Source organism: Melanotaenia boesemani, chromosome 1 (assembly GCF_017639745.1).
Source record: "Melanotaenia boesemani isolate fMelBoe1 chromosome 1, fMelBoe1.pri, whole genome shotgun sequence".
Classification (NCBI taxonomy): domain Eukaryota; kingdom Metazoa; phylum Chordata; class Actinopteri; order Atheriniformes; family Melanotaeniidae; genus Melanotaenia; species Melanotaenia boesemani.
In genome coordinates, this window is record NC_055682.1 from 23119134 (window position 1) to 23136717 (window position 17584).

At 39.8% G+C, this 17584-nt stretch overlaps 2 protein-coding genes across 3 annotated transcripts; one reads left to right on the forward strand and one right to left on the reverse strand.

Annotated features, from left to right (window-relative positions):
* Positions 1-1423: 1423 nt before the first annotated feature.
* LOC121639790 lies at positions 1424-4634 on the reverse strand. 2 transcript variants are annotated; one of them, XM_041985294.1, is made up of 5 exons: positions 4556-4634; positions 3720-3796; positions 2146-2310; positions 1871-2002; positions 1424-1736 (listed from the first exon to the last, which is right to left on the reverse strand). In XM_041985294.1, exons 2-5 carry the CDS (start codon positions 3793-3795, stop codon positions 1600-1602), a joined length of 510 nt encoding a protein of 169 aa, XP_041841228.1. In that variant the 5' UTR covers position 3796; positions 4556-4634; the 3' UTR covers positions 1424-1599. The 2 variants fall into 2 exon arrangements, with proteins under 2 accessions (XP_041841228.1, XP_041841236.1); XM_041985302.1 differs by having other exon boundaries at positions 4560-4617.
* A 61-nt stretch (positions 4635-4695) lies between these two features.
* Positions 4696-8362, forward strand: emc8 (ER membrane protein complex subunit 8). Its single transcript, XM_041985280.1, has 5 exons — positions 4696-5197; positions 6199-6275; positions 6376-6445; positions 6759-6853; positions 6980-8362. Exons 1-5 carry the CDS (start codon positions 4985-4987, stop codon positions 7137-7139), a joined length of 615 nt encoding a protein of 204 aa, XP_041841214.1. The 5' UTR covers positions 4696-4984; the 3' UTR covers positions 7140-8362.
* Positions 8363-17584: the final 9222 nt, after the last annotated feature.

Below are 17584 nucleotides of genomic sequence, written 5' to 3' on the forward strand. Positions count from 1 at the left end.
TTTTCTATGATAAGACTGAGATTGGAAAGGACTATATATTTATTCTGAACTTTTTTATTTTCTATACTAAATATCATATACATAAATGTAAGTGGTCACGTACAATTCCCAATACTCAACACTTTAAGAATGATCTGAAATGATACTTTGAGCATTTAACAAATCCAAAGGCCATCCAGACTTTGGTCATTTATAATAAACTGAAAGCCTCTCTGTACTATGTTTAACTGTTGTACCAGCTATGTTTTGCAATGAGCAATGTTTGAATTTTCTTCTCTTTCATACAATTGACCTTATTGCAGTCTTTTGTATTTGATTTTTGTTATGTGTATCTATGTTCATTAAAAATTCAATAAAAATGTTAAAAAAGAAAAAACCTTCAGTGGTGGGTGTGGGACATTTTCGACCAGGAAAATGGTAGGAAATAAAAATTAAACCTTTTTTTCTTAAAAAAAAAAAAAATGAACTGATTATTGCAATTAAAGTGCTAGTGTAATGTAAAAATTAAACGATTTATCAAATAAAACAGCCAACAATACATCATGAACAATTGTTTACTTTGACGATCCTGCATCGTATGGCTTTAATCTCTGCTGCAGAAACACTTATAATTCATTGATAATAAGAACGAAAAAAAAAAGCCAAAACACCAGTTTTATGTTTCTTGGTGGTTCCGACAGTTCATAAAATTTCAACAGTTTAAATAAACAAATATTATTACCCATATATTACATTATGATCAAGTACTTAGTAGTGTTGATTTATATCATCAAATAAAAGTATATGTCATGCTATACGAAAATGGACATCTGAGGTTTACCCAGTTAAAGGGCAGTTTATACTAATTATCTGTTTAAATTTGATCGTCTATTCTTGAGTGGCACTAGGAGGCCAGTCAGACTTGGCTAATGCCTCCTCAGGCTATGCCCACGACCATACCAGGAAAGGGTCAAATACTCCTACTTTCTACGGGGATCCCATTAGCCATTAACAAAATGTCACAACTTGTCTACCAAGAACTACCATGTAGATTACTCAAGTTACACGTTATACTATTGACTAAGTTCCATTTAAGCAATTTTCAAATGTTAGCTCAGGTTTTTCTTAGCTCTCCCAAATTCCTGGTCACAGTGTTTTATCCCATGCACCCGTGACATTGGATGTGACCAGCCAAACTGACCTGTTTCAGTTCTTTGTTTTTCAATCTTGAGTTATTCTTAGAGGTGATCTAAATGAAAAAAATAGTACTTTCATTAAAACTAACAATTCTATACTATTGTTAGAGATTGTATATACATGTGCATTCACATAGAGGTTAGGCACCAGTTCACATCCAGAAAAACGGTACTATATTATCCATCTATCATGCATTCCGACTCCAACAAAAGAAGTTCATGTGAGAAAAACATTGAATGAGCTTTAATTGGTTTAACAATTTTTATTCGTCTTTTTATTTTACACAAGGGCCTTAGGAGGAAGTAGACTTCCAAAATGCAGACAGGTAATGTGGACATATGATAAATACAGTAATTTAATTTTATTGTATCTTTGAGATGGATGCGCCTTAATCAAGTAGGTGCTGTGGTTTTCTGGGTCGGTTTACTTTTTCCACTGCTTATTCTCGTAGTCCCAGTTGGATGAGAAGCCCTCAACTGGGTTGATTCTCATGTCCAGCATCCGCTGCAGCTCCTTCTGCTTGTACTCTTCATCAAATGTATGTGGGACAGGTCCATACACTGCAAAAGTATACAATGTGTTAGGACATTATCCTAAATAACTGCATGGAAAATTGCAGAACAATGCTTTCTTCTCTGAAACTGTATGTGGTAAACTGTGGCCGCTGCAGATCAAGTATTGTTTCCATATTTACCAAAATGCCTCTGCCAAAGGACAACAAGGCCAGTAAAACCAATGAAGAACAAAACCCCTCCAACCACAGACTTCCACTCTGCTGATCCTTGGCTCATTTCGGCAAAGCTCTGTTTGAAGCTGATGCGGTACACTGAACAAAGAAGATGCAGTTCTCATTAAAGGCTTTTAAGTTTAACAGAGGAGAATAGGGCAATGTAATGTGTATATTATTATATTTCAAAGTAGTAAAATTACTTTGACCAACAAACAACATGTAATGTCATTAAGTCTTACATGCAATCTTCTCATCATTAGAGAGTGCAGCCCAGGAGCCCTTCTCCTTCTCTTTCAGAGCTTTCTGCTCTGCAGTCAGGGTCTGTACAAAGGTCACATCTGGGAGAGGGTTTTCCCGCCTGTCAAAGTAGGCAGGGAGGGTGTAGTCCTCCACCTTAGCAACGCCTGCAGAAGAGGAAAAAGTCTTATTATGAGAATCTTGCATCTAATGCCTTGAATCCTGACAATCTTATCTTGAAATCTTATTTTCTATGACAAAAAATGATATATAAGTACTAAGACTGCAGCGTGAGAAAGCAATATACCAGCTATTGTGACAATCTGAATACGTAAAATGTGATTAAAGGATTGAAAGAAATAAGAACTGTGACAGATTCAAGAAATTAGTAAAGCATTTTGCCATGAAAAATACCAGAAAACCCCTCCCATTTCAACTGATTCATCCCCTCTCCATGATATGTACAACAATATACAAGATTCAGCATGCATATTGATATTTCCACAACCTAAAATACAAGTCATCACTGATCAACAGGTGCCTGGTACTTATTTTTACAAATAAAATGCAAATTCCAAACTGTAATTTTCAAAACGGTACAGATCCTCTTTCATGTACTGGCACAAGAAACTTTGCTCATGGAAATTACCAATTAGCACTCAGTTTCCTGATGGCAGGAGGTTTATGGTGTTACAGCTCTATTTACAGAGTCAGAGTAAATAAAAAGGGGTTATTTTTAAACTTTTTTGTGCTTCATAAGCTTTTCAACCAAGTGAAATAACCTTGAAGAAGTCAAAAACTAATGTAAGAGGGACAAATGAATGCTCATTTTTTTTTTATCTCTTTAAGCAGTAGATACACTGGTTCATCATTTATGAAAGGAGAAACCACCATGACATAACTCCTGACAGCAACATTTTAAGCAATGTACCATCTAACTCATCACATACGAACCACTTTGTATGAATAGAAACTTTAAATTATGCAATCACAATTGGGGTTGATGTTAATAATTAAATTAATATACTTTATTGATCCCCTGAGGAAAATTATAAGCAATAACTCTCAATGTTATAATTTCAAAAATAGCCTACATTTAACTTGTTGCTAGCTGAAACAGATAATACTTTCAACAGGTTATCCATAATTATTCAGACAGATAGTAAAAACTGTACTAGATCTGTTATCCAAAAACAGGTTTATGGTCCATGCTCTGAACTGCTCCCGTATAGTCGTTTTTGTCCCACTGACCTTTTCCTTTTTCTAATCAGGTCAAGGAAGGATAAGGAAAAGATGAACAAGTTTTTTTTTTTTGTAACTATTAAATCTCACCAAGAATGCAAATACAGGTAAAATGTTCTTTCCCATATTCTTATTACAGGGTGGAAATGTGTTATGGTAAAAATCTGTGTTTGCCACTGCAAGTCAACATAAGGAATGGTTAATTTTAATAGAAAAACTATAGCACAGAAAATCACTGACACATTCTGCAAAGATTTCAACTCTACAAGCCCCACTCGCCCAAGAAGGTCAAGTTAATTTTACTTCATGGCGCAACCTATATATTAATACTTACCATGCCCTCCACGTACACAGACAGATGTGGAAATGGCACGTTTGCCAATAAGGCTAAGGACTCTTGTGGCCAGCATTCTGTGGGGAACATCACCGGAGAAATTAATCATTAAACATCAACACAGATATTGACAGATTTACATGTCTATTTTAAGCCTTATTTTATCCTACAATTTATAGCATTTGTATAAACAAACAACTCGTTTTCATCAATGGACCATATATTTAGGGAAATCAGAATAAGCTAGAAATATTGTGTATAAGATTTAAAGTAAATAATAACAATGTATCAGTACAAGTGGGGGGAAAACATGGGTCTTTCGTTTTCTTAGAATATTCAGTCACTCGAGGACTTATTAAACTATCTGTATACATGAGGGTCGTCATTTTATTGAGACAGTGCGTCCAAACGCTCAGCGTTCACCATAAGCATAAGCTAATGTTAGCATTAGCTGCAAACACAAGGTCACAGCGCCCGGAGAAAAATAATCACAGTAATACTAGTTTCTCTGACACAATACTGTTTTGAACTGGATTTCCACAAAGTGTTACACTATTCATGCAAGATCTTGGTTATCAACACAAACAATTGGCACATGCTCATCATCCCCTTTGCAAATCTGATGCCCAGATGCTAACAAGAGCTACCCGGAAAATTAGCATGTCCTAGCTGCGCGCCGCTCTGACAAAGTGCCCGTCTCCATTCGTTATCATATTTTTTTGTTTGTATTATTTTGTAATAGGGATAATACACAGACTGTCCCAATGCACAAAAATGGTCAATAGTGGTACATCTATATAAGATATGAAAGATATAGTTGATTTAAGATATACGACCTACTGTTTCTTCCTTGCTCCCGTCTGCTGACGATCCGAAGGGAAGTGGATGTCTGAACGGAAAAACGTAAAGTCCGCACGGAAGATTATCTTGTTTTACGACATTTCTTTTCTAGTTTACGGCACCACCGGTGCTACAGAAACGAGTGCAAGGTGGAAGTAAGATTAGCCTTATTTGCTTGCCACCGAGCCATTCGTTTGACGAAAAGAAAAACTGCTGTGATTTCCAATAATTATATAGATTACATGTACTCGTCAGATGCCATAGCGGTGATCTCATATTCTGGTAGAAAGGTGATTGCTGAAGTAGATATATACTTTTCTTTGGGCATGATAGGTAACGATAGCTAACGGTAGAACTCTTCATTTTGTAACTAGCTACTCAGCTACTTTGGCAGGACTTGTCCTTCCAGCAGTTTTCTAATAAACATGCCCATTCAACTTACAAGTCAGGCTTATTGTAAAATGCTTTTACATGCTGCCAAATACCCCCACTATGCCGTGAACGGGTTGCTGGTAGCAGAAAAAACGAAGGAAAGGAAGAAAGACAGTCACAATGACCCTGTCTTGTGCGTGGACTGTGTGCCTCTTTTTCACGGTACGCTTGCTCTGGCACCAATGCTAGAAGTAGCTTTGACGCTGGTAAGTTCTCAAGTAAAATTTTAAGTATACCCGATTTAAACTGTTCTAACAACTCTGCATTGACTTAATATTAGGTGTTTAAAAATCTTGTATTACATTAACCGTTTTACCCTTTTCACTAATTGCCAACCACTTGCGTATTCTAGCTCATGACATGGATTTGCTTAAAATAAAACGGTTTTTTTTTCTCAGCCTCACTAGCTTCTCATATTTCATTGGAATATTTTGAGCATTATAGTTTTTTAAATGTGTAGAGCACTGCTGTTCACTGGATACAACGATAGGTGTGAAGATGTTCATAACTCATTCACTTAATGTTAATAGACCAATGAAACAGTCTATTATGACAGTTACATTGGACATACCTGACAAATCTAAGGTAATCCAGTACAGCAGCTGTGCCATAAATTCTACTCTATGAAGTTTATATTTCCAGATTTTGGTAACACACACACACACACACACAAAGTATTATGTGATTTTTAAAGTTTACACCCTAGTTACAACAACAAATTATTCAGGTTTGGGTATATGAAACTCATACTACTGCGAATCTAGTGACAAGAAAGAACGTATAAAGTAGTTAGCCAGTTACATTAGTAACATTAACGCTACTACCTAGAAGAACTGCAAACTTAATTCAGTTTAGTTTCACAAGCAAACCTAAATAAAAGTTATATTTATACATTTGAAACTATATGGACATTTTTCACATATATTGTGTGACTAGAAATTCTATGAAATGAACTCTCACATTTTAGCAGGTTAGCACAGAAAAACCTTATCAGGTATAAGACATAAAATTGACTTCATTGCAAAGAAATAGACTTTAATAGCAACCGTAATTACAGTTCCAAAGGTATGATCAAATTAAACCCATAGTTTGCTGATACAGTTTTTACTGTCTCTTTTTATGTCTCCAGTCTACAATGAAGTTGATCTGACTTGAACTGTCATTCTGTTCTTACATGTTGGCTTCCTGACACCTGCTGCCTTCTCAGATTGACACTTGGTGTAAAGAAAATAACTATATTATTGCTGGATATTATCAAGCTAATGAACGCACAAAGGATTCAAGGTATCTAAATGGACAGAGCCACCCTGTTGTTTCAGGATAAAGTATCCAATAATAAGCTATTTGGTTGCATCTCATTATTGGTCCTCTGTCTCCTTTGCAGACCCAACCAAGTAGCAGAAAAAGTGGCAGCCAGGATTTCAGAGAACTTCAGTGAAGCAGCAATTGTTATGGTAACACTAAGTGATTCAGACTGGTCTTATTGTTTAAAGTCAAATGGCAGTGTTTATATGTTTTTGTTGGATTTGTTGAAGATTAGAGATGGTGCTAAATCACATGTTCATACCCAGAGGAAATTAACCCATTATCTAAAAGATACAGCATGACATTAAATCTGCCAGGTCAGCAGTGCTGTAACTTTACAGAATGGTTGGTTTGACAGATGTAATATTTCATAAAACATGCAAAACAGTAGTAATGACTTCCACTAGTTTTTTTTTTTTTTTTTTAAAAACTCTTGTCATTTTCTGTGGTTTATTCCAACAGGTGGATAACAGTAGACTAACAATGAGCTGTTTTGAGCCTATTGTGCTCATCTATGATCATCACGAAAACAAGTGGAAAAACAGGGAAGTAACTACGTAAGTGTCTTGGAGTAAATGTGCAAAGCTTCGAGCATATAACTCTGTTTAATCATTACCTTAATATGTAACAAAAACAAAGAAAATCCTGCAGATAATGCACTGATGCAGAAGTTTGTCTTGCAGTGATTATTTTGAGGACTGGAGCGAAGCACAGAAGATCACGTCTGCTCTGCTGGAGGGAAGATCCTATGAGAACCTGTTTGACTTTGACAATCATTTGGATGATCTAAGGAACGACTGGACCAATCCAGTGATAAACAAGTCCGTCCTGGATCTGTGCTAAGACCTTTAGTCTTGGCCTTTAGACCCACACACACAATATTGCTGCCATTTCAGCATGCATGATGCTACTTAGCAAGTAGCACATAGTCTATGTTTCAGTAAAAAGCCTCCTGCACTAACGGGACCTGCAGGCACCAGATGTGCACTATGGCCCATGTCCGCCTTTACAAGGTGATATTGCCGTAGAGAAGGTGGTTATGTTTTTTAATCAAACTCCCCTCTTATGTACAAAAAGTTAAGTTCTGGAGTATTTGATCAATATATTTCTCTTAAATACAGCCATACAGAGATCAAGTACTAAATGATTTAAAAATGTAGGTGATATGTGTGATGCTGGAGTGTGATATAAATATATAGAAATCTGTTCCTTATTAAATTTCTAGTTTGTGTTAAGGCTTGAAACAAAATTCACGCGTAATTGTAATCTGACGTTGCAAAAACCGTCCTGCTCTTACTACATGAACATTCAAATAAAACAACAATAAACTGACGTTTTTACTGTTGGACTCAACTTGATCCTTTAGCTGCACCAGCAACTACAAAGGGATGACTGACTTGAGAACTTTGACCTTCCATGAGACGTTTCTCTTATTGTTACTAGTAAACCACCTAGTGTCATTCTTGATGATATGCATGGCTGCTAATTGGTTCTTGATGTATTTTGCGGATGATTTGTTCAAATGTCTAGACTAAATCAGATCACAGGAATGCGTGAATTTTGTTTTGAGTTGGAAATTTTCAAACTCGTAGCAAAGATGTAATTTTACTTATCAACCTTCTAAATAATAATTTTTTAAAGAGAAGGGTTAATGCAATTTAATAATTGTGAGCTTATGAGGTTAGAATTAATCTGTTAGAGCGAACTAAACGTGAACATTTTTTACACATTTTATCAACTGAATGTACAATGACAATGATTTCTTAAAGGATGGAAGTCCTCACCAGACCGATTTAGTCTTTTGCTAATTTATTTTGCTGTGTGTCTTATTCAGCTGCTGTGACTGAAAAGATTGAAGGCGGTCACTGAGCTGTTCCAGGGCTGTAGCGTACTGATTGAGTTTTGTATGTTTTAAGTTTCGTAAGGTTTGTGTTAACGTCTGTTACTGTATCAGGAGCACATGTGTCAGGGTCATGTGCTACGGCTAACAGGTAGAATAATGAATTTGACAGACGTTTTGTATGTCAGTTTGCAAGACAGAATTTCTAATAAAATGTTTAACATTGTGAAATGGAGTTGCAGAAAAAAATCTGTCAATAGGAAATTGCATTACTTTTCCCAAACTAAAGTAATTGTCAATATTATTGGACATTTAAACACTGAAATAATGAGTTTCTTTCCACTTTTTCCTCTTTTATATTAGTATGAAAGTTATATATGCACCAGAGAATTTATTAGGTACACCTTGCTAGTACTGGATTGGGCTTCCTTTTGCCCTCAGATGGTATTAAGTCTTAGTGGCATGAAATCAACAGTCCTGGAAACCTTGACATCTAAACCTCCCTGCAGATTTATCACCTGCACATCCACAATGAGAATTTCCCATTGCACAATGTCCCAAAGGTGCTCTGTTGCTCTAATGGAAGTACTTAGAGACACTCTAGATGGTGCATGAGAAAATAAAAAAAATTGTGTCAATTTAAGATTTAGAATAATCCTTTATATATGAAATGACAGTATATGTAAGTTTATAAACTAAAACGTATAGTTATATAAATAAAACTCAGGTCACTGCTGTACCAAGATTTTTTGAAACTCTGGCACATGCCAAATGACATCACCTGTCAATCATACATTAACTTTAAACAGTGGATTCATTGAAGGCAGCAGAGATGTTGTTGGAAAGTGATGTAACTTCCTGCCTGAAGCTGTTGTCCTGACAGATGGTGCTGGACAGAAACACAGCTGAAAAACTAAAATCTGTTTCTTTCATGGCACCGTTTGCTGCAGGATAGGTTGAATTTTTAACACATTGTTGAACAAGTTCAGGAAAACTTGGAGACTCATTTTCACTCTAGTTGGATGAATCCACAGATGTGAGCGGGAATACACAACTTGTTGCTTTTTTTGTTTATGTTGATATTTTTTTAACATGTCCTGTTTTGCAAAAATTTGAAGGGAAAAACAGCTGGAGAGCTCTTTAATGTCATTGACATTTTTTCATGAAAATGGTTTGAGCTTTTAGTGATGAGAAAAAGTTTACAGTGGATTTAGTGATGGATTATCCACATTCAACATGTTTGAAACAGATATTTTCTGTTTCTTCAGTTATAAATTTGAACAAAACAGGCACTGGTGGTACAGCATTGTGTTTACCTCTTTTTCCTAACAAAAAACAAAACAAAACCTTTGCACTGGTTAGGGAGCACTTGGCTGAAAAATAATTCCACAAGTCTGAGAACCATTTCACTATTGGATTGAGATCAGGTACAATGAACTCAGTGCCTTGGTAAAAAAAAAAAAAACAGTTTGAAGATGAATTGAGCTTTCAGACACAGTGCATTATCCAGCTGGAAGTAGCCAAGTAAGTAAGTAAATGTTTATTTATATAGCATCTTTCAAGATAAAAATCTCAAAGTGCTTAACAATAAAACAGAACAAAATAAGACAGAAAAACAGAAGATTGTACACTGATCACAGAGTGATGGACACGTTCAGCAACAGTTCTCCGGTAATATGTGGCATTTAAAACGATGCTCATGTGGTGCTAAGAGGCCCAAAGTGTGCCAAGAAAATATCTCCCCCACACTAATACACCACCACTGCCTGCCTGAGGCGTTGATGCAAGGCAGGATGGATCCATGCTTTCATATTGTTTATGCCAAATTCTGACGCTACCATTTGAATGTGGCAGCAGAAATGGCATTTAGTTGTAACAAGTAGTTATTTGAGTAACTGGTCTATTTATCAACTCATGCCAGTCTGCCCATTCTCATCGACCTCTCATTTTTGGTCCAGACTGCTGCCATTAACTGGATATTTTCTCTTTTTGAGACTATTCTCTGTAAACCCTAGAGCTGGTTATGTGTGAAAACCCCAGTAAATCCACTGTTTCTGAAATATTAGACTAGCCTGTCTGGTAACAACTATACCACATTCAAAGTCCCTGAAATCCAATTTCTTCCTCATTTTGATGCTGAGTTTGACCTTCAGCAAACATGTATCTACATGTATTGAGTTGCTGCCACGTCATTAGCTTATTAGTTATTTCTTATAAGCAGTAATTGAACAGGTGTACCTGATAAAGTATCCAGTGAGTACATATGTCTTAGTTTTATGAGGCATAAAAGAGAGTTTTAAAGAAATCCTTGGAAGTCAGGATTCTGTTAAATGTGTGAGAAAAACATGATGTTGAAAACTATATTCCCAATTTTGATATAGCAGTAGCTTCTAAAAAGTAGGACATACTTATGTCTTGCCTCTAAGAGTCTTGTTTTGGAGCAAAATGAAATTTTCTTGACATTTCCTCTGCCCGTCACCACAATGTAGTGGAACAGGGACGTGACTGAAGTGAAGACTCAGCTTTAACACAAAGGGACAAGCAAAAGCATCACTGCAGCATAACATTTGGGGGAGTCATCCCTTCCTGTACGCAGGCGAAGAAGTCAACGGACAAAAAAGAAAAACATGGACATCACCAAATGCTTTTTCATTCTGTGAGACGTGCCTTCAGTTGTTCCTTGTGGCCTGTCTGCCTTCACATTTGTCTTTAAAAATGTGCCCTTTTTTCTCTGTAATTTCTGTTCCCATATTGTAATAGTTTAAGTTGTTCACAATGTTGATATGTGACAAATGATACCATAAGTTTATCACCAACTTTTACATGCTATTGTAATTTTACTAATTATCCATCCATCCATCCATCCATTCTCTTCCGCTTATCCGGAGTCGGGTCGCGGGGGCAGCTGCCTAAGCAGGGAAACCCAGACTTCCCTCTCCCCGGCCACATTCACCAGCTCATCCGAAGGGATCCCGAGGCGTTCCCAGGCCAGCCGAGAGATGTAGTCTGTCCAGCGTGTCCTGGGTCTGCCCCGGGGCCTCCTTCCGGTGGGACGTGCCCGGAACACCTCACCAGGGAGGCGTCCAGGAGGCATCCTAACCAGATGCCCGAGCCACCTCATCTGGCTCCTCTCGATGTGGAGGAGAAGCGGCTCTACTCTGAGCCCCTCCCGGATCACCGAGCTTCTCACCCTATCTCTAAGGGAGAGCCCGGCCACCCTGCGGAGGAAACTCATTTCGGCCGCTTGTATTCGAGATCTCGTTCTTTCGGTCATTACCCACAGCTCATGACCATAGGTGAGGGTAGGAACGTAGATCGACCGGTAAATCGAGAGCTTTGCCTTTCGGCTCAGCTCTCTCTTCACCACGACAGACCGATGCAGAGCCCGCATCACTGCGGACGCCGCACCGATCCGCCTGTCGATCTCTCGCTCCATCCTTCCCTCACTCGTGAACAAGACCCCGAGATATGTAAACTCCTCCACTTGGGGCAGGACCCCATCGCAGACCCGGAGAGAGCACTCCACCCTTTTCCGGCTGAGGACCATGGTCTCGGATTTGGAGGTGCTGATTCTCATCCCAGCCGCTTCACACTCGGCTGCGAATCGCTCCAGTGCGAGCTGAAGATCACGTCCCGATGAAGCCAACAGAACCACGTCATCTGCAAAGAGCAGAGACCCAATCCTGAGGCCACCGAACCGGATCCCCTCGACACCTCGGCTGCGCCTAGAAATTCTATCCATAAAAGTTATGAACAGAATCGGTGACAAAGGACAGCCTTGGCGGAGTCCAACCCGCACTGGAAACGATTCTGATTTACTGCCGGCAATGCGGACCAAGCTCTGACACCGGTCGTACAGGGACCGGACAGCTCTTACAAGCGAGTCCGGCACTCCATACTCCCGGAGTACCCCCCACAGGAGTCCCCGGGGAACACGGTCAAATGCCTTCTCCAAATCCACAAAACACATGTAGATTGGTTGGGCAAACTCCCACGCCCCCTCGAGGACCCCAAAGAGGGTGTAGAGCTGGTCCACTGTTCCACGACCGGGACGAAAACCACACTGCTCCTCCTCAATTCGAGGTTCGACTATCCGACGGACCCTCCTCTGCAGCACCCCTGAATAGACCTTACCGGGGAGGCTGAGGAGTGTGATCCCCCTGTAGTTGGAGCACACCCTCCGGTCCCCCTTTTTGAAGAGGGGTACCACCACCCCAGTCTGCCAGTCCAGGGGGACTGCCCCCGATGTCCACGCGATGCCGCAGAGGCGTGTCAACCAAGACAGCCCTACGGAATCCAGAGCCTTAAGGAACTCTGGGCGGACCTCATCCACCCCCGGGGCCTTGCCACCAAGGAGATTTTTAACCACCTCAGCGACCTCAGCCCCAGAGATAGGCGAGCCAGCACCAGCTACCCCAGACTCTGCTTCCTCATCAGAAGACGTGTTGGTGGGATTGAGGAGGTCTTCGAAGTATTCCCTCCACCGCCTCACAACGTCTCGAGTCGAGGTCAGCAGCCCCCCATCCCCACTGTACACAGTGTTGACGGAGCACTGCTTTCCCCTCCTGAGCCGCCGGATGGTGGACCAGAATCTCCTCGAAGCCGTCCGGAAGTCATTCTCCATGGCCTCTCCAAACTCCTCCCACGCCCGAGCTTTTGCCTTAGCGACCGCCGAAGCTGCGCTCCGCTTAGCCCGCCGATACTCATCAGCTGCCTCTGGAGTCCCACAGGCCAAAAAGGCCCGATAGGACTCCTTCTTCAGCTTGAAGGCATCCCTTACTGTCGGTGTCCACCAACGAGTTCGGGGGTTACCGCCACGACAGGCACCGACGACCTTACGGCCACAGCTGCGGCTGGCCGCCTCGACAATAGAGGCACGGAACACAGTCCATTCAGACTCAATGTCCCCCGCCTCACCCGGGACTTGGTTGAAGCTCTGCCGGAGATGGGAGTTGAAACTCCTTCTGACAGGGGACTCTGCCAGACGTTCCCAGCAGACCCTCACAACACGCTTGGGCCTGCCAGGCCTGACCGGCATCCTCCCCCACCATCTGAGCCAACTCACCACCAGGTGGTGATCAGTTGACAGCTCCGCCCCTCTCTTCACCCGAGTGTCCAGGACATGCGGCCGCAAGTCCGACGACACGACTACAAAGTCGATCATCGAACTGCGGCCTAGAGTGTCCTGGTGCCAAGTGCACATGTGGACACTCTTATGTCTGAACAAGGTGTTCGTTATGGACAATCCATGACGAGCACAGAAGTCCAACAACAAAACACCACTCGGATTCAGATCAGGGGGGCCGTTCCTCCCAATCACGCCCCTCCAGGTCTCGCTGTCATTGCCCACGTGAGCATTGAAGTCCCCCAGCAGAACGAGGGAGTCCCCAGAAGGAGTGCTCTCCAACACCCCCCCCAAGGACTCCAAAAAGGGTGGGTACTCTGAACTGCTATTTGGTGCATAGGCACAAACAACAGTCAGGACCCGTCCCCCCACCCGAAGGCGGAGGGAGGCTACCCTTTCGTCCACCGGGGTAAACCCCAACGTACAGGCGCCAAGTTGGGGGGCAATGAGCAGGCCTACACCTGCTCGGCGCCTCTCACCGGGAGCAACTCCAGAATGGAAGAGGGTCCAGCCCCTCTCGAGGGCAGTTGTTCCAGAGCCCAAGCTATGCGTCGAGGTGAGTCCAACTATATCTAGCCGGAACCGCTCAACCTCGCGCACCAGCTCAGGCTCCTTACCCGCCAGAGAGGTGACATTCCACGTCCCTAGAGCTAGCTTTTGCAGCCGAGGATCAGACCGCCAGGGTCCCCTCCTCTGGCAGCCGCCCAGCTCACAATGCACCCGACCCCTATGGCCCCTCCCGTAGGTGGTGAGCCCACGGGAGGAGAGGCCCATGTCTCCCTTTCGGGCTGAGCCCGACCGGGCCCCATGGGCAAAGGCCCGGCCACCAGGCGCTCGCCTCCGTGCCCCACCTCCAGGCCTGGCTCCAGAGGGGGGGCCCCGGTGACCCACGTCCGGGCAAGGGAAACCTTGGTCCTTGTTTTTTCATCATCATAAGGGTTTTGTGAGCCACACTTAGTCTGGTCCCTCCCCTAGACACCTGTTTGCCATGGGTGACCCTACCAGGGGCATACGCCCCCGACAACATAGCTGCTAGGATCGTCAGGACACACAAACTCCTCCACCACGATAAGGTGGTGGCTCATGGAGTGTTATCAGTGTTTTGTTTTTTTGTCAACAGCAGGATATAAACTGCCTGATATATTTAGAGAGTGTCTTGTACTTTTAGGTAAAGCAATTTCTTTTATTTATTTTTTTATTTAATTAATTTTAGTGTAGCAACTTCAATAAAGGATATTCAATCACTGCACAATATATGGCCTGATATGGTAAACCTAGATAAATGGTGTCATTTCAAACAGGGGACCTGCACAGATCTAATTTGATGGTTTGATAATAAATTTTCTTTTGATTTGAAAAAGACCAAGTTCATAGTGTTTACTAACAGAAAACAGGAGGAAATTTTCCTTTCTATAGATGGAGTGAATATTGAAAGAGTGCATGTATTTAGGTTTCTGGGTGTACAACTAACATGGAAAATTATATAGCATACATAAAATCAAAGGTAGCCAAAATATTTGTATTTTGAATAAGTTTAAGTATGTTCTAGGACAAGGAGAATGTTGTGTAATGAACTGGTTTTACTGGCTTTTACTTATTGTTTTGTGGTGTGGGACAACACTTATAAGAGTAGTATCACCCCCTTTTTTCTGTGACAGAAAAAAAAAACCTGTGAATAATTTAGTAAGGTTATAGAAAACATACCAAAAGACTTATTTAGTCCAATTTATGGAAAATAAGGGACTTGGTTGAATTTCAGACTTTAATAAAAATGTATGAAGCAAAGAATAAATATTTACAAGAACATTTACTGAACTTGTTCGACTTAGAAGACGAGAAGGGGGCAAGTGTTTGACGTTTTCCTTTTCATTTGTGGTGTACAAAAGAAAAATAATCGAAAGACTTTAACAAATGTAATCATGTAAACCACGAAATAAATAAATAAATAGATAAATAAATATCTGTAGTGAAACAACGTGTTTCTAAATAAGCAGTTTTGGTTTTATGGATAATTTTATACCATAAATATACACGTAGATGTCGCCTCAGACGCTGCTGTCCATAGGAACGATGAGTCAACGCGGCCGCCATCTTGGGCCGGGATAAGCCGCGTCCACTTACTGCATTAGTCAACCGAGACAGATTTCTACAAACGATTAAAATCACCATAACTCGCTGAATTTTCAACCGTCGGTTTGGTTTATTAGAAAAGACACACATATTTATATTAGAACAGATCATTATTTATTATTAATATTATTTTTATTTTATATCATACACTTACACATACTCAGACACACCCACATGCAAACTGAATTTTTCTACAATCCTCAGAGAAATAATAATGGTGATACTGATATATGGAGTTATATTTATAAAATGAATAATATTAATTATATAAATAAATAAATAAATAAATAAAGAATTGAGTTTAAAAAAAAAAAACACTTAAAAACAAACACCCATTAAAAAAAAAAAAAAAAAAAAAGGCCTAAATTAAACATTTAAGCAAATAAGCCCAAAATGAAATACCTCAGTTAGTTACATCTGTTCCTCTTGTCATGTTGATACAAAATAAAGAACCCACATTTACCTCTGATGTGACAAGCCCAACAAGTAATGAACCTGATAAATGTACCAAAGAACACAACACTAATATAAACAGACGTTTTTTAACCAGTCAAATAGAAAATAAAATAAACATAGAATTCAAGACCAGAGAAATTTGTAAGAGTAAGTACTGATGGGTTCATTCAAAAGGAACCATTTCTAATAGAAATTTTATAATCATTTAGATGGGACTCCGCTGTGTTAGTGAAATATTAAGATTACATTAGAAATTGTCATGACACCACCTTTGCAAAGATGGTCAGGAAAATTAAAAATGGATGGTATCACTCCTTCATTTAAACCAGTTGACTGTCCAGTCCTGTCAAAGTCCTCTGGTTTAAAATGAGGTTTCTCAGTTCTTCTGTAGCTACAGGTCAGCAGTTAAAGTTCGTGTTAGCGCCATGAAACTGATTTAATAGATAACGTTGAAATGACCTACTTAGCACAATTATATGAAGTGGGTGATTGCCACTTAAATCATCTTACTGTAATTATGGTCTTACTAACAAAAACTTTTTTTTTTTATTTTCTTGTCCTGACATAAGCTGGTTTCATTTCTGTTAGCTCAAGAAATAGGCCTACGTCAAATTCAACAAGTTCATAACAGTTAAATAATATAAAAACTTCTTACTTGTGAAATATTATCCCTTGTTTCTTGGTTTTGGTGTTTCTTTCACAGGCGCATTCGTATGCCGCACAAAAATCTGGCATTTTGGTTTCTGATGCACAGTCTGACACAGTACGACTGATCTGACCGGGTCTGAAACCCCGGCCCAAGATGGCGGCTGTGTTGACGTGCCTGACAAGCCCGAATAGTATGGAAAGCCGTTTTATTCAAAATTAAATAAATAGAAAAATAACTAAATTATTGAATATATATATATATATATATATATATATATATATATATATATATATATATATATATATATAAATAAATAAATAAATAAATATATATAAATAAATATATATATATATATATATATATAAATAAATAAATATATAAAAATAAATATATATATATATATATATATATATATATATATATATATATATATATATATATATATATATATATATATATATATATATACATATATATATAGGACACTTTTATTTTGGAGTAATTTTTGGGAGCAACATATAGTGCAGCACCACATTGTGCTGCGCCTATTTCGTGCTTCTGTTTTATTTCGGATCCTTATATTCAAATGAAGGGGCGGGGCTTCTAGACGTGGGCTGAGTAGGGGCAGAGTAGGGGTGCTGAACTTCAGCCAATCCCCATGAGGGAAAGGTTAATCTAAAAAAATAAACGAATAAAAAAAAAAGAAAACTTCTGCAAAAGCACTGAAGAAGTAGAAATTGGCGCACTTTTTCGTCGGACAGACTGCTGTCCGAAGTCCACGTTTAGAATATGTCTGATTCTAAAAGTATATCAGACTTATTGAGAGAGGCTGCCAACCGCCTTGATGGAATGGCAGGCCGGCAGCCACTTCGTCCAGATGCCGAATCGACCACACAAATTCTGAGAAGCCCAGTCCAAGGTATGTATACATGGATGGTTTGAACAGTCCACTAGAGACAGAATCTAGCTAAACTTTTGATTGTTACACAGCCCGGTTGTTTTATACAATGTGAAATTCAATTAGTTTCACATTACGTTGTATGTATCCGAGGATGTTTACACTCTTCAAATGAACTTTCTGTTATCTG

Coding starts and splice junctions, on each gene's coding strand:
- LOC121639790 (XM_041985294.1), bottom strand. CDS start 3,795: ATGCTGGCCACAAGAGTCCTTAGCCTTATTGGCAAACGTGCCATTTCC. Junction 2,311..3,719: donor CTGTGTACGTGGAGGGCATG/GTAAGTATTAAT, acceptor CCTCTTCTGCAG/GCGTTGCTAAGGTGGAGGAC. Junction 2,003..2,145: donor TAATGATGAGAAGATTGCAT/GTAAGACTTAAT, acceptor TTCTTTGTTCAG/TGTACCGCATCAGCTTCAAA.
- emc8 (XM_041985280.1), top strand. CDS start 4,985: ATGCCCATTCAACTTACAAGTCAGGCTTATTGTAAAATGCTTTTACAT. Junction 5,198..6,198: donor TAGAAGTAGCTTTGACGCTG/GTAAGTTCTCAA, acceptor CTGCCTTCTCAG/ATTGACACTTGGTGTAAAGA. Junction 6,854..6,979: donor AAAAACAGGGAAGTAACTAC/GTAAGTGTCTTG, acceptor TTTGTCTTGCAG/TGATTATTTTGAGGACTGGA.